This window comes from Mytilinidion resinicola (genome assembly GCF_010093595.1).
Source record: "Mytilinidion resinicola strain CBS 304.34 unplaced genomic scaffold BDZ99scaffold_12, whole genome shotgun sequence".
NCBI lineage: Eukaryota > Fungi > Ascomycota > Dothideomycetes > Mytilinidiales > Mytilinidiaceae > Mytilinidion > Mytilinidion resinicola.
In genome coordinates this window covers 938,402-959,708 of record NW_022985448.1, presented here as the reverse complement: position 1 = coordinate 959,708, position 21,307 = coordinate 938,402, and the positions used below count along the sequence as shown (strand labels likewise).

Sequence of the window (21,307 nt, the reverse complement as noted above, 5' to 3'; positions counted from 1 at the left end):
CGAGGAAGGCAGTCCTGCGATTGCCAGGCCGCGCGATTGCCTCGACGTCTTCCTCTTCACCGCCCCTGTGCCTCAACAACTTTCTGCTTCGACAACAACAAGATCTTCAACTTGAACTCAATCTTCTTGCCAACGTGCAGTCTGTATCTGCGAAGCAGCGGCACGCGTCCTCGTCGTTCGCACTCCGCGTCGGCCATAAACGTGACGTTATTACAATCACGTTTCTTGTTAAAACTTTCTCTCCACGCTACACCTTAACCTTGGAGACTGATCACATCAGCACAACTAGTTACAGCCACGATGTGAGTTTGCTGCCTTCTGTGTGGCCTCCACATTGCTAATCTTCGATAGGGAATGTGGTAGTCGAGCAAAGAACAACTTCGCCAAAATCAGGGCCTTCTCGTACGAGGGATGGAGCGAGGACGTCCTCAACGACGCGGCAAAGACGCTCGCCGAGGCTTACAATAAGTATTCTGAGCACGACCTCGGGTTCACCGTACGCAGCCATTTTACGATTGATTTGGAGCTCTTTGAGGCACCACGTGTCGAGGTTATGTCGCGACTAACATCAACTCCTAGGGATATGTGGAGTGGACAGAAGACTTGAGCAATCCAGACCTTCATCCAAACCGCTTGTTGGGCCCTCAAATGGAAGAACTTCGCAAGATCCAGGTCGGCTCTATGGTGTATACCAGTCTCCAGAGCGCTGGTCCAGGCATGCCTGTTCGTATCATGATCACCGGTACCGAGCAGGCAAGAGTCGATGATGCGAAACCACGCGTGGAGAACTTTATCAAGGCCAAGATCGCTCTCCAGAACTTCAGACCAACTACCCGCTTTGTGTGCTTCGAGGAGCGTATCAAGAGCGTTCGCATAAAGCCGTATGGAAACCCGCAGGCATTGACTGTCATCGTTGACCCGATGGAGACTCTTCTTCCAGTGGAGATGGTTGCTCCACTACGCCAGCCTGACATTCAAGAAATGATTCGGGATGACCAGCTAGAAGCAGTGGAGGAGACCATTCTTGAGTCGTTCGACGTAATTCGCCAACGTAGCCAAGTCTACAGTATGGGAATCAGCCTCGGCCTGCTGAAGCTTGGTCCCCGCCTCAGACCCTCCCAAGAGAACTGCTATAAGCGCGATGAGTTCGTGGATATGATGGAACGAGACGACACTCGGGTGTCGGGCAGTATCGAGAAGCCGTAAGTCTTCTAGACAATCTGGTGGTGCATTTGATCATTTGAGGCACCAGCTAACGGACTGTGCAGTGTCATGGGCAGCGTTGAACATGAACTGCTTGGGCGCTTGATAGGAGCTCCGAATGTCCTCAGCCCCATCCATCATCAGATCAGATCGAACAGCTTTATCAAGCCTGTATTTAGGGTTACAGCGATCCTGCGTGATCCTAACAACTCCGGTCGCAACGTGCTGCTCCAGCTGGAGTTTGAGGATCGTGATGACGATGAGATCGTTCGCTTGCCTGCGAAATGGTCAATCCTGGAGCCAGGCAAGGATCTTCCAGCTAACATGATGAATGTCAACTTGCTGTTTCCCTCGAGGTAAGCTGCTTACCGCGTAAAAATACTCAGAAACAATCACTAAGCTCGATGCCTTTCGCAGTGGACGTGCCTGGCATTTCCACGTCAACAGTTCAAGGGTAGTCCGCAAGGACCGACTGTCGCCTTTCCTTGTCGAATACGCCAACCGGATCGTCCTTGACACTTCTCGAGCTCGCAATCCCAACTTCCTCGATAGATACATCCGATTTCCCACCGGAGGCCCAACATTGCTCCGCGCGAAGACAGAGCGTGTCTGGGTATTCCGTATTACAGGGACCGACTATCGTCTTGAGGCCTCTCAGTCTCGCTATGGCTACGACGCTAACCCCCATCCTACCCTCCAGTGGTTCTGCACTGTTCGCCATCCGGACTGGGAGACCCACTTCCACATGCTCGAAAAGATGACCATCGGCAACGTTCCCAAGTGGCCTCACATGATGAAAATGTTCTTCCCGGACGATGGCTACACCTACATCGAAGAGACTGAGCCTGTAGTGGAGCCAAAGAAAAAGAAGGAAATCGACAAGGCAGCGAAGAAAGCCAAGATTGGAGGCGAGAATTTTGGTAAGGGCAAGGGCAAGGCGAAAGACATCGATACAAACGAGTCCAGCAAGAAGATGTCAATTGCCGATAGCAACAATCTCAAACCTGAGACTGGCCTGCGCCTGCTTACTCACAAGCTCATCAAAATCACGGCCGTTGTCGAGGGCCGGCCTGTTGAGTAGGAGGGGTATTACAGGGCAAGGTGGATGCAGGCTTAGGGGGTGGTGATACGGACTAGAAAACTTCTCTGGGGTGATAGGGAGGTGTCAGGATGAAGACTCATCTTCTCTCCAGGTGCTTGGGATGGCATTGACTCTTTTTTCTTTTCACTGGGGCACTCTTTCATCCTCTATCCTTGGCTATTCACAAAAGCGGCAAAAGCGGATGGAGTCACGAGCTGACAATGGTGTTCATGGGCGTAGGAATGCAGGCCCAAAATGGATTACTTTAGCTGCACTGCCTCAATACCCAAATTCCATAGAGTATAATTACAGTTGCCCAATGTTTGGCTGGCCGGGTGACTTGCACCTTTGGGTCGACAGCTTGAATTGACACAACCTCTTTTCGATCAACGCGTTTGGCAAGAACTACAAAACGCAGAAGATGGTATACAATTACAAACAGCTGTCTAAGATGCTTTAATTTAAACTCTTATAACTCGATACATTGAGAACTTTGATATGGGCACGTGATCAGGTCTGACAAAGGGGTCAAGAGGATAGTCTGAATGGTGTATTTTGACACCGATGCAGCTAAGGTATGTACTAGGAAGACCCATCACCGCCAATCGTATGTCTCTATCACAGTTGCAAGCAGCTGGATTGGCTCAGTAGATTCTCTCATTCTAAAAATCTTCCCTATATAAGCCAGCGATCGACATCGTATCTATAGATACCTTTTGAACGTGGCCAGGGACCTGTTCCCCCAGCATTGATTGCGGGAGCCCCGATCTTGCCCGTCCATGAAAAAATCTCATGAAAAAATGCTTCGGCAAAGCCGTGACGCTGTAATGCGTCTTAATCCAAAGGCACCCTTTTTTGGCGCCCGCTAAACATCAAGAACGAATGAAACAAGCCATGATCTAAATGTAGTGCGTGTCCGAGGTTCCCGAATGCCGCTCGTGATAGCCACACGACTCAAATGACCTTGAACGGCCTGGTTGAGAACTATTCGCCAGCCATTGTTTGGTGGTTGGGAGAATGCTCCGCGTCCGTTCGGGCTTGAGCCGTTGCGGGGAGGCGGTGGTTCCGGGCGGCGGTGACGCGACTATTCGAAGCCGGCTTTGGAGACGTTGGTGGATCTGTTTAAGATGCAATGGATGCGGATGCGGACGCGGATGACTCTCCATTCTGGACGCCGTTGCTCTCGACGCCATTGGGGACGACACCGCCACCATGATCGCCTCCCTCAGCCTTGCGCAGACGCTCTTCTTCCTTCCGCTGCCGAGCGGCCTCTGTCTCGCGCCGCAAGGCTTCTAGATTCCAAGAGCCGTCTGCGTCCTCGTCGTCGCTGTCCGCGTCGCTGTCTTGCCAGTCGCCCTTCTCGAACATGGCGCGTCCGGTTGCTTCCTTCATTGCCTTGGCCTCCTCTTCTGCCTGCTTTTTGTCCATCCGCCCCTTCTTCCATTTCGCGAACGTTTCTTCGGTTACGGGTGTGAGTGTGCCGGTGAGCTTGTGGCGTTCGGATTCTAGGAAGTCTTCGAGGGTGAGGGTGGCCATGGGCGATTTGTCCATGAGGGCTTTCTCGGCGGCGCGTTGTTCTTTGGTTTTAAGGACGAAGCTGTCATATAGTCAATATCAAGAAAATATTTCCTTAGCGCCCCAATTTCGACATCGAAGAGCTCAAATAGAAATGAGGGAGAGGAGCGCAAAACATACCCCGGCGGCAGCGAATGCTTATACATGCACTTATCGCCTCCATTCGGACAGATCCAGAACCAGCCATACTTCCCGTTCTCGACCGCCTCAATAAAGAACTTGCACACTTTATCCGTCGTCGTCTTCGGGTTACCCTGCTTGCTCAGCACCACAGTCCGCAGCTTCTCCTCGTCCCAGTCTACCATATCATCCTTCTTCTTGACATCGTCATCCTCGTTCTCCGCTCCCTCCCGCGTATCCGTATACAGCGACCGCTTCTCACCCTTCCGCTCCACCGCAAGGTCGTGCGAGAACTTGCACTTCCGCCCCTTGTCACAATGCCCCTTCTTGAAAAACTGGCACAGAATCGTCTTCGGGTCGACGCCGAACGGCACTTTCTGGATCTGCACAGGCTTGAAGAGGTCCGCCACCTCGCGAGCCGCAGCTTCGGCAGCCTTCTTCTCGTTCTCGCGCTGCAGCTTCTCAGCCGCCTTCTTCTTCTGCTCTGGTGTCCCGGAGCCAGCCTGCGATTGGGCTAGTTGTTTGATCTGTCTCTGTGCGGCGCCGCCCTTTTTCTGTAGATTTCGAGGAATGATATTAGCGACCGCGTCTCCGGGCAAGGGTGTGTGGGGGCGTCCTGGAGGCGGGGGAGAAGGGGATAGCATACATTTTTCATGCCAAAAGACTGTATCAAGTTAGCTGTTATCCCATGAGTAAGACAGAATGGCAATCACCTTGTCAACGGCGACCTTGTCCTTGGCCTTAGGCTGGTCCTTTCCCTTTGGCGGCATGTTGGGCAAGCCGTGGCCTTCTTTCTACTAGGAAAACTGGGGATGAGGGTTGGTAGCTGTCCGGAGGCGTCCTCGAGTGAGTGTGGGTGAAGTTGGGGCGCTCGAAGAACCGGGGTCGGGGGTGTGATTCACTGGGTTTGCGGAGAAGTGTGGACGAAATGACGGTCGAGAGTTTGGCGGTGGGGTTAAATTGCCGCCGAGTCACGTGGCGCGAAGCCGCGAAGCTCAAGGTGGCTTCAGTTGCTCGACCTCTACGGATAAACACCAGGACTCCCAACGACCTCACTTGCAAACAGACCAATTCCTCAAAGCTACCCAAAGGAGCAATCTGTAAGTCCTTACCAACTGAGCCGTTCTAAATGCCGTAGCTGATTTCCTCCCTGGAAGACTGCCGACTCTCACCCGCGCATCCTCCTCCGACACCACAGTTCTCGCGACGGTCAAGATGATTTCAGACAACACACTCTATTCGCTAGCGCTCTTCCTCGGCGGCCTCTCTATGCTCCTCATTGTCCTCTACCACTTTCTCGAAATCAACTCGGAAGAACACAAGGCGCTCAAGGCGAAGAGCATACCTGGCGCGCAGCAAGGCGCAGGAAAGGCAAAGAGTTAGATGTATGACTTCTGGGAGCTTTAGGCCGACTACATTTCTACGCCATGGTGTATAGGACGACGTCTGAGAGGAGAATGTCAGGGAATAGATGGCAGATCTTCTATGTACTCTTCTGCTCAATTCCTCGAGTGAGCTGTTTCGAAGCAGGAGCGGTCGCCTTGAAGAATACGGCGTTTATCAGGATTCTGAGGGGCCAGTGCTGCCAAAAGGGACTTTTCTAGCATTAACAGGCGTTTACGGGAAGTGAATCGGTCAATGTGGCAGCGATGAATGCATTCCGTTGAATTCATTGGTATCAGAACTATTTTGATCCTTGACCGCATACCTTAACTGTTTCATGCCCTCAAGATCTGCTGCCAGCAGATAGAGCCGTACCTATGATACAGATTCTGTCCCCCGATTGCAGCAAAAGGGGTATTCCTTGTAACAAATAACTCCAAATTCGCAATCGCTTCCATGAACCTTTGAGATGCCATGCCTGCAACCCTAAGATTTGTACCGATGAGAGCACTACTGCTACCTATGCCCCTACTAGTCCTCCTTGTCGACGATCAGTTCGTCGAAGTCTTCTGCGTCGTCGAATCCGCGACGCCGCTTCGGAGTTACAAGTCTAGCCCCTCCTTTGTCTACTCCAGGCCCGACTTCCCTCTTCTTCTTGAGCATTGTATCCTCCGTCTCTTGCGCAACCTGTTCTTGCGATGGTTTGGGCGGTCTTCCCCGCCGAGGGGGTTTGGGCGCTGTGCTTTCAGCAGCACGGCCGACGCCAGGACTGTCGTGAAGAGACGATGGTGCTGATATCCTAGGGGTGGCGCGCCTTGCACGGTGGTCGCTCATGTTCGCATCCGAGTTATGTCCCGCATCTAGTACACATTAGCATGATTTATATCTGTTTAGCCGTTCTACTCACCCGAGAGCCCACTTGGTGGACCATCGCCCATAGTCCAGGCTAGGGGCCCGAAGTGCTTCAGCTCCAGGTGCTCGCGCCATTTAGAGAGATTGTCGAAGTCGAAATATTGGTGACGTTGTTCAGAATGGCCTGTTCTCTTATCGTAGAATATGACGTCCTTTCCACAGGCCTCCCATAAACAGTCGAATCCTCCATGTGCAGCTGCTTTACCGTGAATCTTCTCCACGTGCTTCCTCAAAGTCTCAAGGTTGTGCAACTCTGCGGTGCAAAGCTGCCACTTGCACTTGAACACTTGATAATTGGGTTCGCTTCTAATTTTGCCGGATGTTTTGGCACCTCTAGCAGCTTTTGTGGTTGAGGAGTCAGCACCTGCAGTACTGACATTGCGCAACCCGCTTGGTTGGCGGGCGACCTCGCGACCTTGGGCTTCTGCGGATCCGTGTATGGCTTTACGCCACCCAACGGGTCGTCCTCTCTTCTTGATGGGCGTTCCGTCTGCATTATGCTCTCGTAATGCGGCATACCCTGTACCTGTACCACTAGAACGGAATTGACTAGCATTCGTAGCTGAACCAGCTGCAGATGCTGACGAACGCGATGTTTCAGGATTTCCACCCGAACCAGAAGGCCGTGAACTTGTTACTCTTTCACCCCCAGCTGCTCTGTTCGTAGGCGGCGGTTTTGTACGGGGACTGGAAGTCGCGCCATCTCCAAATCCGTATGGTCTAGAAGTAACGGGGTAGCTCGCCCGAGGTGGTCTTCCACGTCCACGTTTCTTAGAACCTTCCTTTAGAAGGCCGCTTAAAGACGGTGTTTCAGAGAAAGAACTCATCCCTCCGCCTCCCCCAGTGCCAATTGACTGCCGGACGACGACCTGTGGTCGCGCTCTGGCCCTCGCGTGATCGTCATCGCTGTCGTCTTCGTCATCGGCGTCTTCTTGCTCTTGCGTGAATAGACTGTTTTGAAAATAACCTTTCGGTGGTTCTCCAGGATCTATAATATCCCATCTTAGGGTGCTCAGGTCTGAAGTGTTGTCTACTTCGGCAAACGAGCTTTTTAAAGGTTCCAGATGGGCGTTCAAAGGTCGCATGCTTGGATGTCGTCCCGTGGCAAGTAATACGTCGCGAGCAATTGTCTTGATGTCGTATCCTGATCGTCGAAGCGCTTTCTTCTTATTTATCGGTTGGACGATGTTGGTGAACCTTGGATCTTTTGTAGGTGGGGTTGTGGTGCCATGCGCTGGTTGTGATGGCACTATTGGGAACCGTCCGAAATTCGGACTAGGTACGTATGAATCCACAACACTTAGAGGCGCGGATCCAGGCAAGGACTGACGTGGGAAGTTTTGTTCGGCTTTTGACTTCTTTACCGGAGGCAAATCATCCTCATCTGACAGAGCTGTCAAATCGACGAACTCGCTAAAGTCTCGTTTTCTTGCAGCTTCTTCTTTATTCGCTGGCTTGAGTGTATCTCTCGGTGGCTCTTGTTTGGGCATCATTTGTGCCACTGGTGCGGGCAGCGGCGGCGGAGAGTCATCCTGAGGCATGTAAGGTGGCGAGTCTGCTTCAGGAAATGGAGGATAGCTATCATGGTAAGGCGTGTTTGAAACCGCAGCTTCGGGAGGAGGGTTCTTGGAGACTGGCGGTACATTCTCCATGTGTCCGGTAGCCGTCTGGACGGAGAACCCATTTGCAGCTTGACTCTTTGGTCCTGGCTGGACGGCTGTGCTAGTGTTCCTCGAGATGCTGGTTGATGAACTGACTCCACCATTCGGTTGAGAATTGGCACTACCATTTGGTCGAGAATTGGCTCCACCACTTGGTTGAGGATCGGCAGGCGGTGGACGTTGTGCTGCCTGGGCGGATTGGCGGGACGCTGAATTGACATCTGGGACCGCTGCTAATAACGACTTTGCAAATAGAGCCCTATCCAATTTTAGACCCATTCTCTCAAGTTGTTCGCAAAGGTCAACGTAGGAAGGATTGCTCTGAAGCATGCGTAGAATGTGAGCTGCAGTAATTGGTTTATCTTTGTTCTCCGGGATCTGATTAAGCCATAGAGACGCGGTCTCAGCGAGCAGTTGTGTCTTGTCGGGTGGCCAAATAGTGCCTCCTTTCTGCTGTCGAACTGGTTTTGGTGTTTGAGCTGGTGTATGCGTTTGCTGTACTTGAGGCGGCTGAGTATGGGTCTGAACAGCCGGAGCTGTTGCTGGTGGTGGAGGAACTGAGATATTGCTTGCGCCGTTGGTGCTTGTTCCATTGATAGCGGGACCCTGCCTTTGACTTGTCATGGGAGTTTTTGTAGTGGCCGCCTTTTGCCCTTGCGCACGAGGTATTTGACCTGCTTGCACGGTGGGTGAAGGCGCCGTCGGTGTCTGAGAGGATCTAGCTTGCTGGCTTGCAACATGAGTTCTTCTCTCTTCTTCCCAGATCTTTGCGAGTAATGCGGGATCTTTGCCGTTGAGCTCCCTCATCTTGGCCATTAGGGCCCTGATCTCCGCTTCGGTGTCCTGGGCGCTACTTGAAGCATGAGCAGCGTCGGTCAACGTAGTCGTTACGCTTCTAGAGTTAGCACTCTTTCTAGGCGTTCTTGGCTTCTTCGGCTTTTTCTCTGGGACTGAAGCTGGTACGTGCACTGGAACCTGGGGTTCAAGGGAGCGCCTTTCCGCCTCAACATGTCGCTGCTCTTCCAACCTCCTCTCTTCTTCCGCCTTCTTGCGCTCCTCCTCGGCCTTCTTCTTAGTCACTTCAGCCCTCTTCGCTTCATCTTGCTTCCTTTTTTGTTCAGCTAGGACAGCTTCTTCGGCAGCCTTTTGGGCTCGCAATGCTTCCTGCTTCCGCTCATATTCCCTCCATGGGTCATAGACTTGCATAGGGTCAACAGTAATCGTGGGCTGCTCGAAATGGTTAGTTGTCGTCTGTATTACTGGCGCTGAAGCCTGACGGTCTCCATAAATATACGAAGCTGAGACGGCAGCTGGAAGGGAAGTCCGCGGTGGCTCCGTGACATGCGGAAGGACTCTGTTGCTGAAGTCTGTGTACTGAGCCGACGAAACAGAACTCGACTGTTTCTTTGAACTCGAGTGAGCCGAGCTGTGGTCTGCCTGAAAAGTAGGATGGGCAGGACTTGCTGATCTCTGCTGATTGAAGGTCGCTTGGACACGTTGCGACGGATATGCGGCTGCGACTGTTGGTGATTGAAGCCCTTGACTTGGAGCCGGAGGGGCCCGCGCATTAGCGGTCGCGTTGATACTACTCGGCCTGGGCTGTGTCTGCCCGTAGGAAGCATGCGCTTGAATGCTGCTCAGTCCTGCCTCATACTGATTTTGCTGTGGCTGCGTAACCGTAGTCGAGTAGCGATTCGAGGGAGCAGCGTTTGTCGGAGTGAAGCCACCACTGCTGACGGCCGTGGCGCTACCAGTTGCGTAGGCAGCGTTGCTGAGATTTCTCAATGCCTCCGCGGCTGTATTATTGCTCCATGACCCATCCTGTTGCTGTCCATAGGCCCCCTGCTGTCCATTGTATGCTTGTGCCGAATATGACATGTAGTCCGGCTGGCTTGTCGCCGCATTATGGGCCTGGTAGGTGCGATTCGTGGATTGTCCAGCTGTATTCTGGCCCTGATGTCCGGGATATTGTTGCGACGAGTTTGTCTGCGCGTTGTAATAGTTGTTCCTCGTGGGATAGAAGTCGTTGGGTGCCATCGCGAAGCCGCTAGGCTACCACAGACACCTTCCGCGCGGATCTCGCTTTCCGGGGTATAGAATTCATGGAGGTGTAGAGTGTGGAAAGGCAGTTCTAGTGAGGTCGTCAATGAGGATGAGGCGTGGAACACGTCGGTCGCTCTCACTCCACGCTCCACGCGCGCACAGATGAATGAAGCAAAAAGCCAGAGGAGAGCCTCGCTGGCGTTCTTCGAGACGGACCGAGGGCGCGCGCGAGGTGCACGACGCGGGCGGAGTGAGGGCCTGGTCGAAGTTCTTAGCGATCACCACTCAACGCGACTTGCTCGAACGGGAAGACCCCAGATCGCCGCCAAGGCCACGGCCGGCTGCACTGTTTCGCCGGAGCCCGAGGCGCTAATCTCTAAGCGAGAACTTCTGCTCGTCGCCCACAATTGAAGCCGCGCGCAGACAACGACGACCTCGCAGTTCCACCGACACATCGCCCACCATGACGAAGATAAACTCAGCGTTGCACTCCAGCCGGAGGAAGGGCAGGAAGGCCCATTTCCAGGCCCCCAGCAGCGTGCGCCGAACCATCATGAGCGCGCCGCTTTCCAAGGAGTGAGTGCCCGCCATGTCTCTGTCCGGGGCCTTGCTCATTGGTTTCTCTAGGCTCCGTGAGAAGTACGGCGGTGTCCGCTCGATTCCCATTCGAAAGGACGACGAGGTTATCGTTGTACGGGGAAGGTACGTACTCGTCCTAGCACCTGTTTCGCAGCCATCGGGATCGGCCATTCTAACGGGAATTGGGATTCAGCAACAAAGGTCGCGAAGGAAAAGTCACGTCTGTCTACCGTCTCAAATACGTGATCCACGTCGAGCGTGTTACCCGGGAGAAGACCAGCGGCCAGAGTGTGCCTCTTGGCATTGGTAAGATCTGCCCTCCAATCATTAATGATCTATTGCTAACTGCTCGCAGCCCCCTCAAAAGTGGTGATCGTACGTATCGCAAAAGAAGGGTAGCACCAGCGCCAATGCTAATCAAAACCAGACCAAGCTCAAGCTCGACCGTGACCGCGAAAACATTCTGGACCGCAAAAGCAACGGCAGGGAGGCGAAGTCGAAGAGGTCGAAGGAGTAGGGGAGTGCGGATTTGGGTTGACGACAATTTCATGGCTTGATGGGCCGGGCTTCACGAGACTCTGTGTATTTGCGGTCAAGCCAATGGAACGGAGTAAATCTCTTATTCGACTTCGGCAACGGAATGAAAAGCATGGAGCAGCGAAGGCGGAAGATACCTGTTTCTGGCACGAACCACAATCAACTCGCCACACACTGGCTTGTACACACCACGCTGCACTGTGACTGAAACTGGACAAGCGTGTTTCTGCTAACGGTATAGGAATCTCTGGGAAATTACCCTAGAACGAACCGGACGAAAATCGATGATCGAGTTCGAACACGCTACATTATCTACTTGGCAGCCCAGTTCAATGGCCGCATAAAGTTAAACGAATAGCGGAGAGGAAACCCAATGGGCCGAAAGCCCTGCTTGCCTGCAGACTACCCCTGATGTTCTCTCTATGATACGGGTGGTTTGATGGTGAGAAACATCTCTCAATATGATATGCGTCGGCGATGAAAAGATGATCGGTGGTTAGTGTTCATACCTATAGAATCGCCTAGCGAGTGCTCTCCCAGGAAGGCTTCCTACGATGTTATCATGTACTCGGAATCATGATTACAAATGTATAACCAGTGGTGTTCGTCTAGATCTCGGAGTAGAACCGCAATCCAGTATGTTCGTCTCCTTGGATTTTAGGCCCAGCTCCGAGGGTTTTGTTGACTTGTCATGCACGGAAGGTCTATGGCGTACTGAAATATATCAGAAATCGATAGACATTAGCATCCCAAATTCATCCATGCACTGATTATGTTGATCGCGTGGCTATCCTCCAGTATCACTTGAAAACGACTTGACGCATACAACATAGCCAGGTTCAATCACGTTTCGATCAGGTAGCCCGAGGAATATATGCATGTATACGTAGGCAAATAATGTATCGAGAAGTTGTATTTGAAATGCCACGCTAGCCGATAGCGCCATTGACCATGATTATGACATACCTCGCGCATCGCAGTCTCTCTGTCCGTCATTGACAAATCAACTCCCCGCCCGCATCTTTGTTAACTAAACAGAAGTTCTCTATATTAAATCTCTCAGCCATCACCGTTTCTCGATCTCTCTTCTGTCTTCTCTCTCGAACAAGATTCTTTAAATAAAACACTCTCAAGTTCAATAAACTCAACTTCATCAAAAATGGCATCTAAGCTTGTCGCAATCGTCGCGGGCGTCGGTCCTGGAACTGGTGCCGCAGTCGCCCGGAAATTCGCGGCCGCCTATCCCGTCGTTCTTCTTGCCAGGAATCCCGAGAATTTCGAGTCCCTCGCGAAAGAGATCAATGGCAACGGAGGCAAGGCGATCGGAATCAGTACTGATATCTCTGATTCGAAGAGCGTGGATGCTGCGTTTGAGAAGATAGAGAAAGAGTTTGGTCCGGGTGTGAGCGCTGCTGTGAGTTTTTCGATGCTTCTATTGTTTGGACCCCGATGAGATTCTGACAGCTAGAAGGCGGCCGTGTTCAATGCGAGCGGTAGATTCGTCCGCAAACCGTTCCTAGAACTGACCGAGGAAGACTTCACGGCTGGTCTGGATGTCAGTGGGTAAGTAACTCCGTAGATCTACTGCTCCGCTTTCATTGATCCAACACGCGTATAGGAAAGGCGCTTTCCTATTCTCAAAAGCAACCTTGCCCTTACTCCTGAAAGGCGTCGAGCAGGGGTCTAAATACCCCCCAGCTCTCATCTTCACTGGCGCCACGGCATCCATCAGAGGCTCAGCACAGATGTCGTCTTTCGCGAGCGGCAAGTTCGCCTTGAGAGCGCTGAGCCAGTCGCTGGCTAGGGAATTTGGTCCGAAGGGCGTGCATGTGTCTCACGCTATCATTGACGGGGTTATCGATATCCCGCGAACTAAGGAGTGGCTCAAGGATGCACCTGCTGATGCCAAGTTGAGCGCTGATGGGGTGAGTTATTTGGGATATCTTTTCGCTACGCCCTTGCTAACCTCAGGCAGATTGCGGAAGTTTATTGGCAGTTGCATACTCAGCATCGGTCGACGTTTGCCTGGGAGATCGACCTTAGGCCATATATTGAGAAATGGTAGAGTCGGGTTTCTACTCTGTCCTCAGATTGCCTGGATGGTGAGCTAGGGGAAGCTTAATGAAGTTCTCACATTCCAGAAAGTCAATGTCTACCAATCAAACAGGATATCCTGGCATGCCGCAGAGAACATTCCGCATGAACATTCCCTTTCTCCTCTTAAAAAGTGCGCACTCTGATGTTATGCTGATCGACCACTGATCATGAAGAAGCTCCTCCCCTCTGTCCTAGTTGTTCTCACCGTCTTTACCCACCCTCCAGTAGCGCAAAATGAGATTTCCATCCACGCCTCCGGAAAGAATGTCGACGTCTCAGAATACTCCACCACCTGCCCACCCCGCCGCCTAGACTGCCGCAAATGCCTAAAGGACCCACGATGCTGCCGCCCTCACCCATTAGTGGCTAGTCACCTCAACGGCATCAACGACAACGGCAAATCCGAAATGACAGACTACCAAACTGGATGGAGCCACTGCCCACAACACTACCTCAACTGTCGCAAATGCCCTAGCGACCTACGTTGCCGTCCCCCAACACCTCCATCCGACTCTAATTACTGTGACGACGCGACTTGGAATTCACCGCCCAGTACCCAACCTTAACAGCGGCCCCTAACCGCCCCGGTGCCCCGCGCAGTGTCGCCGCGGCACGCCGTACGTCGAATGCGACGCCTCGACGACGCAGTGCTCGCCGGGCATATTCAGTAATCTCTGTGGGTGCAAGCGCGGGCTCAGAGCTCGGGATGCGGATCCGAAGGACGAGAGCGTACAAGTCTGGGGCCCTGACATCTTGTCTGGGCTCGTTGTGTTTGTGAGTGCGGGGACCATTTGCGATGCGCCGTGTGATACGGTGGGGTGTCTTGAAGTGACGAGGGATCAGGGGTGTTTTGAGTATGTGCCGGAATGGTAGTGCTGTGTGTCTTTTGGGAGTTGGTGGTGGTGTTGTGTTCTACCTATGTTTGAATGGTATCTTCTACGGAGTACTTTGAATGGTTTCTTCTTCTTTGAATTGATTTCGAAGTGAGGTGGCTTTTGGTTGGCTAGTCAGCCTCGAGATGCTGTTATCAGTGGAGGGGAATGGGCTCTAGGATATGGGTAGATAGTAGTAGTTAGGCAAGCGTGAAGATGGAACTGTTTTGGTGTTGCGAGCCCTCGTGCTTCAATTATTACCTACCTAGCTACCGTATCGACGTGTGGCTGGTGGCATCAAGGGGCGTTCCAAGGTGACGTGAGGTCGGTGTCTCGAGCTCGCTTCACCCGGAGGACGAAGCTCGTCCCAGCCCTGCCAAGTCGCGACCAACCTCCCCGTTCTCAACACCCACGACGAGCCTGTGTGTCTATTTCACCCACTCCACTCCATCAGCCCGCTCTCCCAACGCCATTTTCGTCGTCGCACGCCTCCAAGCCAGCTTCCCGTCCGCGTTTTATCACGTCCTGCCTCGATGTCGGCCCGCGGCGTCCTCTGCCGCTTGGCAGCTGATATACCGAGAACATCAACACACGACCTCGCCTGCATCTCACGCGTCTTCCACCGCGCCGTCCTCACCCGAAATGCGACCTCAATTGCCTCGGTCGGGGGTCTGTCGCACGCCTACAAGCTCGCCTACGCTGTTTCCCGCCGTTCTTATGCCACGGCCACGGCGAAAACGCCTGCGAAAACGGTGAAGAAAGCAACGGTCAAGAAGACGGTGGCCAAGAAGCCCGCTGCCAAGAAAACGGTAGCAACGAAGAAGCCTGCAGCGAAAAAGAAGGCTGCGCCAAAGAAAAAGCGAGCGGCGAAGAAAGCCGCGCCGAAGAAGAAACCCGCAAAACGGGTTCTGACCGAGGCAGGCAAAGCCAGGAAGAAGATATCGGAGGAGAGAGCGCACCTCAAGGAGCTCAAGGAGACTGCCTTGACTGCGCCCAGGGACCTTCCTTATAATGCTTGGCTAGTCTATGTCTCAGAGCTGCAGAAAAAGGCAAAGGGCAGCGATACACTACCTACGGAGGTTACGAAGCAAGCGGCGGCACAGTTCAAAGCCTTGACCGCAGCCGAGAGAGAGGTCAGTTCGCCAACATGTTGCCGATTCGTTTCGTCTCGATTTTATCTGACAGATCTGTAGCACTACAATCACCTCGCCAACCAGAACAAGGCCGCGAACGAGGCCGCCTACAGGGCATGGATACTGAGTTATACACCCGAACAGATCCGCCTCGCAAACAACGCGCGCCGCGCCATCCGAGATAAATATACCAAGCTAAAGGATGCCGGGAAGAAGACGAGCAGGAGATACCCGAAAGAAACCAATCGCCTCCAAGACGAGCGACAAGTGAAGCGAGCGATGAACGCTTTCTTGAATTTTAACGTTGAACGCAGAGCGAGTGGAGAAATGAAGGGAATTAAGTCCGTAGATGCCAGCAAGCTAATCGGCACTGAGTGGAAGGCGCTCTCTCCTTCAGAGAAGAAGGTAAAAATAGCTTCTGATTATCCTCCTTGCCTACTTTCATGGATGTCCACTAATTCACCGTTCTAGAAATACGAAGATCTTGCCCTTGCACAAAGGAAGCAGTATTCCGCCGATTTTACTTCTACTTACGGTCGTCAGTCAAGGACGGCGGTAGCCTGATCGGCCTCTACTCACCACATCACTCGTCCCTCGATGCACTTCGGCTACGCCGCCCTCTCAACATTTCCAAGCAAACTCTTCATTAGTCGAGGTTACTGGCGCCACGCGGATAACAGTAGTAGTTCCACTCTTGATGTATCTCCAACATCCTGTATTTCCCTTGTTCACTCCTGCAGAAGCTTGTAAAATCAAATTTTCGTCCGGGCGGGGCCCTTGCGTTGGTTTTGGATTGGTTCGCTCGATCGAGTGAAGGCGCTGGTGCTAACTGCGGCTGGTCTCTTCTTGCTTTCTGCCTGTGTGAGTATATTCGTACGGACGGGCCTCTTGTTGGAGAGAGGTATCGTTGGAGCCTTGTGGAACTGCTTTAGCCTTGTGAAATAGTAGGTTAGGTCGACATGAGTAGAAAAGGTTGCGAAGCCGTCAAACTTACTGTATTGCGTTCTATGCTGGTTAGTGTGAATTCTCATTAAAAAAAAATCGCGGATGCCCTCAACGAGATCACCCGAATCCTTCAGCTGCAGTCCTGATTTCCGGCCCCGGTCATCACGTAGAAAGATGGAACCACGCCGCGTTCAACAAGAATCTCTCTGCATGGTTGATTTCGTAACTTCTTATAACTAGAGAGCATGTTTCTCTACAGAAGCAACTCAAAAACATATCCTGAGCCTCATGTCGGCTACCTGGTTTCCAGGCCTGTTCATCTTGTAGAAACAAGGGACTATGACGGGTATCCACGGCGTGGCACGCTGCGTCTAACAAAAAACCATGTACGCAGTTGGTTTCGTTACTTCTTGTGACCATTGGGTGCTTTCGCTATCGAAGCACCTCACCACCTCATTCTTTAACCCTCTATCGCCGTCCTGATTGCCAGCCTCGTCCTTCATGTTATGAAAAGCAACCACAAGGAGGCTACGTCGCGTTGCACGTCGCGTCCAAGAAACTTCTCTTTACACAGTTAATCATGTGACTTCTTGTCATCGAGGGGTCGAATCCTTCCTTGAGGTCTCTCAGCAGTCTACTAAGCTTCCATATAGGAATCTGATTGCCAACCGCGTTCATCTGGTAGGAAAAATGACTGCAAGGTCCCCTCCGCGTCTAACAAACTATTCTCTACATAGTTGATCTTGTGACTCTCTGTAGCCAAAAACGGCGCTCCTTAACCGACGTGCCCAGCATCCTGTTCTGACCGTCTTTCCAGCAATCCGATCTACAGATCTGTTCATCGCGTAGTTACATATAGGTCACTACATTGTAGTTACACCGCGTAGCACGCTGCTTCTAACAAACCGTTATACGCGACTGAAGCCGTGAACACTTATACCAAAACTAGAATGTTTCTAACGGAGAACCCTCGAGCCCGTGACAAACCGGAACCTGAGTCTGCGAACTGATTCCTAGCCCCGGCTATCTCGTCTCAAAAAGAAGCCATGTCGACAGCACACGGCGTTTCACACCACGTTAATCAAAGCTTCATTCGCACAGTCCAAGGCGCGAATACTGTTTCCAGAACCATCGATAGTTCCAGCTCAAAGCACCTGTACCAAAACCAACGCTCTCTATGCATATCCAATCCAATCATTATCATTTACAAGTGGTATCCAGCGCCCAATCCCGCAATCCTACAGCAAACTCTCATACTTGTCAATCTCCTGCTTCTGGCCCTGCTGCGATTGCTGTTGCGCTTGCTGCGCCATTCCCATTCCCATCCCCATCCCCATCCCTCTTCCCATCCCCATCCCCCCCGCCGTCCCCACCCTGACCCCCGACGCCGGCGGCGGCGCAATACTAAACCCCGAAAACGCACTCTGCCCCTGCTGCTGTGGCGGTGGCGGAATCGCAAACGCCGGCTGTGCCTGACTCCGCGACTGAGCCGTGCTCTGCCACGCATTCGAGCTCGTTGCAGCGCCCCAATTAACACTCGAAGTCTGATTCTGCACCGGCGCTGTGTACGACGGGGTCGACACCGCAGACGGCGTGAGCACGTTCATACTGTTCATACTGCCCAAGCTATGCATGCTCAAGCCCGCCCCCGGCCGCGTCGGCTGCAGCGGCTGCGCGAACGACGACGCGGACGTCGCGTTCATGCCCGTCGTCGTGGTCGAGGGGGTCAGGGGCGCGAAGGCGCTGAGGGCGTGGTCGGGCGTCATGGTTCTCGAAGCAGATTGCGCGGGGGGCGAGAGGGGTCCCGCGCGTGGAGGGGCGGGAGAGGAGGGGGGTGGCGAGGACCATGAGAAGGCGGCGGCTGGAGAGGCCTGGCGCGCGGAGCTCGACCGGGGGTGTGCAGGGCGAGAGGGGAGGGTGGTGGAGGAGGAGGACGCGGCGGAGCTGGCCCAGGGATCGTGCAGCATGTCTGCGGTGGAGGAGGAGCCGCCGGGCCCGCCGCGGACGAGGGCTTCGAAGTCGGTTTCTTCGCCGTTGGCGGCGGCAGTGCCGTTTGTGCCGCCGACGGCGCCGAAGCTCATGAAGTCGTTTGAGCCGGTCGGTGGGGCGCCGTTGGAGGAGAGTTCTTGGAGCTTGCGGGTTTGCTCTTGCTCGATGCGCGCGGAGAGAGATTTGATGAGCGTCATGTAGGATTGGAATTGCTGGAGGTTGAGGAGAGGGCCGAGGCTAAATTGCCATAGGATGGGAAGGACTTCCATTGCCAGGTATTCGGAGTCAGCGATTTTGCCGACCTCCTTGAAGACGTTGAGTGCGGCCATCTGAGAGGAGCTTTATTAGCGAATCCTGCAACTGAGAGCGTCATGCTCCAAGGGTAGTTCAGATGAGACGTACCATAACAGCAGGTTCCTTCGTCTTTATAGCTTTCAGAAGCGGCACCACCTTCTCCTGGATACTATACTTATCCAGGACTGCACTGCCGTGTTTTGCTTTTGGTTGTTCTGGCATCTTTCCATCGAGGCCGTCACCTTGCGACGCCGTAGGGTCGGAACTACCACCACATAGGGTCACGAAGGCTTCCAGACCCCGTATCTTGATACCCATGCTACTTGTCTTACTGAAGACGTTAGCAATGACCGGGAACAGCTCATTCTTTATCGTCGAAAAGTCCAGGATGGGTAGTATCATAGGAAGCGTCCTCAAGGATGCGTCGACTAATGAATGGGTCGGCGATTCCAGAGCGTGTTGTATAATAGGTAGGATATCTAGAATCGTTAGCTGTCCAGTCTTAATTAAGACTCTATAGAAGGACTGTCCAAGTAGCACCAAGATACCCCAAGCCAAGTCGAAAAGAAGGCTGATGGATAGCTCTGACGAATGACTCCTCCGATAAATTCTGCAACGCAAGCAATAAATACTTCAATGGACTTACCATCTTTAAATTCTTTACCAGATGAATTCTCAGCAACAGTAGACATATTCTCCAACAACACCATCAGTCCCGCCTCTTTCAAGCTGTCTCTTTCCGGAGCTGCACCCTTGGCGCCACTGGTAGCTAGAAAGGTGTCTCGTAATCGTGGGATAACCTTGTCGGTAAAAGAACGTTTGCCTGTGCCGGATGGCATCGCGACAATTATCTTAAACACATTCTGAAGGACCAGAGCTAACAGTTCTCGATCCTTAGTTTCCTCGAGGAGCGCCGGAAGGACTTTCTTCTCGAGCACGGACTTTGGAAACTGAGGTAATATCCGTGGAAGTCCTCTCATGAACTGCGATTTCTCGTTGGGCGTTTTGGCTGGCAATGAGTCTAGGAACCGAATAGTGGATACTAGGATATTATCGAAGTATTGCGCTTGTTGGAATTCTCGGGCGTCTAGTCTCTGGGCTGGTCTTCTCGTGATGAGGCGAGGGAGGAGGCCAGAAACCACGTCTCGTGGTAAGGGTTGAGAGGATAAGAAGTTATTCGTTTGACTCGGAACGGATGAGGATGAGGAGAACAGTCGCTTGTACGATGATACACTACCATTGGCCTCCAATGGACTTCGGTGTGGTGAGTTGTAGAGAGCTATGATCAGCATCCCTAGGGAGAACATGTCGGCGGACGGCGTCACGTTGTTGTCCATAACGAAGTCCGGGGAAGCATAGTCGAGATTAAGTTGAACAAACCGCGGCACACGCGCGTCGTAGTTGAGTACTTCTGATAAGGATATTGGAGCCACAGACGTTGGCTTTGTCGAGTTCTCTGGAGGGCTTGAAAAACCAAGACCAGATATCTTCCAGTCAGACTGTCACAACTATCAGCAAGCAGCTCCAACTGAATGAGATTGTTATTCCCTACTTTAGCATTGATAAAAATGGCTTCCGGAGTAAGATTACCATGGACAAGTCCAGCACTCTCGTGAAGAAATTCCAACCCCTTGCCAATCTGAATCAAGCCCTTTTGTATTTCAAGCTCATCAATCTCGAGCTCTCTGCGCCGCCTTCCGCCATCAGCCTCTTCGACAACATATCGACTCCTTCGGCCGCCTACACCACCAGCCTTTTCTTGGTCATCCTTCTCTTGCAATAATCCAGCGAGGGATGCGGTGACCGGTTCTGTGGCGAACATGAGGCCCCCATGGCGAGTCTCCTCCACCGGCTCCGCCAATTCGAGTATACTTGGATGTCGTAGCCGTGCTAGCGAGCTAGCCTCCTTCTTCAATCGCTCGAGGACCTCCTCGTGTGCCCGTTTCAACGATGCAGCATTCATGCGCCCTCCGCTCATACCTCCACTAGACGGTTCGAGTGACTTCTTTTCGAAGACGAAGACCGACGCCGCCTTCCCGGTAGACTTCTTCTTTGCATCGTATATTTTCCATGGTCCTGAGGTCGAGTTGGGGTGTGGGCTGAGGGTATAGTTGGAGGATATGTTCGACGTGAAGGACTTCAACGCGGAGGAGAACATAGTGGAGAGGTTCGGGCCGCCTGCGCGACTACGTGAGAGCGATTGAGAGTGGGCTTCATGGACTTCCGGTAGCTTGCGGATGATGGTGGCGACGCGTTTACGATACGCTATATGTGAAATGGTAGTGGTTCTACAATTCTACGGTCCTGGAACAGGTAGTTGTGTCTCAGAGAAGCTGACGGGGTCGCAGCGCCCCTAGATGCTCGCGGAGGTGCGACTGTGACCTCCGACGCAGGATAGACAATTATGAGGAGAGCAGTTCGATATGCACGTTGTAGAGGGCAGTTTGGAGGCCTATCAAATGCCAGCTCAGCAAAAACAAAGCGGCTCTGCTGGACCCCACGCGAGCTGGCCTTACCATAGCTCATAGCTGCACTGAATGCAATGTCAAGCCCGCAACTATTACCAATACTACAATCAAATGTTCCTGTACACAGCGGGCTCTGCATGCTTGGTCTCCAGGAGAAATCATCATGCAGACCTTGGAACTAAACTCTTCGATAGCAGTCGTTCACCGTTCCTCAATTATCAATCACGTGGTATTTGCTTCACATAGAACCTCGATAGTCTGAACTTGTTAAAGTTAATAATACTCCTTCAATACCTACGGAGATACTATTTAATGTAGGCTACTAGAAAACCCCCAAAGTATGATATCGAGCATGGATAAGTGAAGGGGAGAGTGCAGTCCTGTTCAGCAGAACTGCACTAAAATCCAGGACCCT

At 52.6% G+C, this 21,307-nt stretch overlaps 8 protein-coding genes across 8 annotated transcripts; 5 read left to right on the top strand and 3 right to left on the bottom strand.

Annotated features, from left to right (window-relative positions):
* Positions 1 to 356: 356 nt before the first annotated feature.
* On the top strand, positions 357 to 2,705 carry BDZ99DRAFT_499772 (uncharacterized protein). Its single transcript, XM_033723678.1, has 4 exons — positions 357 to 496; positions 580 to 1,202; positions 1,269 to 1,559; positions 1,621 to 2,705. The coding sequence occupies exons 2-4, from the start codon at positions 649 to 651 to the stop codon at positions 2,282 to 2,284; spliced, it is 1,509 nt and encodes a 502-aa protein (XP_033575422.1). The 5' UTR covers positions 357 to 496; positions 580 to 648; the 3' UTR covers positions 2,285 to 2,705.
* A 701-nt stretch (positions 2,706 to 3,406) lies between these two features.
* On the bottom strand, positions 3,407 to 4,749 carry BDZ99DRAFT_391148 (zinc finger-containing protein; the record flags this gene model as incomplete). Its single annotated transcript, XM_033715711.1, has 4 exons — positions 3,407 to 3,881; positions 3,980 to 4,533; positions 4,626 to 4,643; positions 4,693 to 4,749. 4 exons carry the CDS (start codon positions 4,747 to 4,749, stop codon positions 3,407 to 3,409), a joined length of 1,104 nt encoding a protein of 367 aa, XP_033575421.1.
* A 226-nt stretch (positions 4,750 to 4,975) lies between these two features.
* Positions 4,976 to 5,820, top strand: BDZ99DRAFT_464332 (uncharacterized protein). Its single transcript, XM_033720286.1, has 2 exons — positions 4,976 to 5,079; positions 5,137 to 5,820. The coding sequence occupies exon 2, from the start codon at positions 5,195 to 5,197 to the stop codon at positions 5,360 to 5,362; it is 168 nt and encodes a 55-aa protein (XP_033575420.1). The 5' UTR covers positions 4,976 to 5,079; positions 5,137 to 5,194; the 3' UTR covers positions 5,363 to 5,820.
* On the bottom strand, positions 5,600 to 9,972 carry BDZ99DRAFT_534584 (uncharacterized protein; the record flags this gene model as incomplete). The annotated part of the gene is made up of 6 exons (XM_033726538.1): positions 5,600 to 6,222; positions 6,270 to 6,800; positions 6,921 to 7,883; positions 8,088 to 8,471; positions 8,610 to 8,844; positions 8,911 to 9,972. The coding sequence occupies 6 exons, from the start codon at positions 9,970 to 9,972 to the stop codon at positions 5,894 to 5,896; spliced, it is 3,504 nt and encodes a 1,167-aa protein (XP_033575419.1). The 3' UTR covers positions 5,600 to 5,893.
* Positions 9,973 to 10,373: 401 nt separating this feature from the next.
* On the top strand, positions 10,374 to 11,557 carry BDZ99DRAFT_56119 (ribosomal protein L24). Its single transcript, XM_033727313.1, has 6 exons — positions 10,374 to 10,554; positions 10,606 to 10,680; positions 10,751 to 10,863; positions 10,913 to 10,932; positions 10,985 to 11,047; positions 11,080 to 11,557. The coding sequence occupies exons 1-6, from the start codon at positions 10,442 to 10,444 to the stop codon at positions 11,296 to 11,298; spliced, it is 603 nt and encodes a 200-aa protein (XP_033575418.1). The 5' UTR covers positions 10,374 to 10,441; the 3' UTR covers positions 11,299 to 11,557.
* Positions 11,558 to 12,253: 696 nt separating this feature from the next.
* On the top strand, positions 12,254 to 13,159 carry BDZ99DRAFT_391018 (NAD(P)-binding protein; the record flags this gene model as incomplete). Its single annotated transcript, XM_033715704.1, has 4 exons — positions 12,254 to 12,508; positions 12,566 to 12,657; positions 12,713 to 13,019; positions 13,070 to 13,159. 4 exons carry the CDS (start codon positions 12,254 to 12,256, stop codon positions 13,157 to 13,159), a joined length of 744 nt encoding a protein of 247 aa, XP_033575417.1.
* Positions 13,160 to 14,596: 1,437 nt separating this feature from the next.
* On the top strand, positions 14,597 to 15,760 carry BDZ99DRAFT_477959 (uncharacterized protein; the record flags this gene model as incomplete). The annotated part of the gene is made up of 3 exons (XM_033722141.1): positions 14,597 to 15,196; positions 15,257 to 15,601; positions 15,668 to 15,760. The coding sequence occupies 3 exons, from the start codon at positions 14,597 to 14,599 to the stop codon at positions 15,758 to 15,760; spliced, it is 1,038 nt and encodes a 345-aa protein (XP_033575416.1).
* A 1,619-nt stretch (positions 15,761 to 17,379) lies between these two features.
* BDZ99DRAFT_522000 (uncharacterized protein) lies at positions 17,380 to 20,582 on the bottom strand (the record flags this gene model as incomplete). The annotated part of the gene is made up of 4 exons (XM_033725674.1): positions 17,380 to 18,459; positions 18,533 to 18,903; positions 19,071 to 19,923; positions 19,977 to 20,582. The coding sequence occupies 4 exons, from the start codon at positions 20,580 to 20,582 to the stop codon at positions 17,380 to 17,382; spliced, it is 2,910 nt and encodes a 969-aa protein (XP_033575415.1).
* Positions 20,583 to 21,307: the final 725 nt, after the last annotated feature.

Coding starts and splice junctions, on each gene's coding strand:
- BDZ99DRAFT_499772 (XM_033723678.1), top strand. CDS start 649: ATGGAAGAACTTCGCAAGATCCAGGTCGGCTCTATGGTGTATACCAGT. Junction 1,203..1,268: donor TCGGGCAGTATCGAGAAGCC/GTAAGTCTTCTA, acceptor CGGACTGTGCAG/TGTCATGGGCAGCGTTGAAC. Junction 1,560..1,620: donor AACTTGCTGTTTCCCTCGAG/GTAAGCTGCTTA, acceptor TGCCTTTCGCAG/TGGACGTGCCTGGCATTTCC.
- BDZ99DRAFT_464332 (XM_033720286.1), top strand. CDS start 5,195: ATGATTTCAGACAACACACTCTATTCGCTAGCGCTCTTCCTCGGCGGC.
- BDZ99DRAFT_56119 (XM_033727313.1), top strand. CDS start 10,442: ATGACGAAGATAAACTCAGCGTTGCACTCCAGCCGGAGGAAGGGCAGG. Junction 10,681..10,750: donor GTTATCGTTGTACGGGGAAG/GTACGTACTCGT, acceptor ATTGGGATTCAG/CAACAAAGGTCGCGAAGGAA. Junction 10,864..10,912: donor GAGTGTGCCTCTTGGCATTG/GTAAGATCTGCC, acceptor AACTGCTCGCAG/CCCCCTCAAAAGTGGTGATC.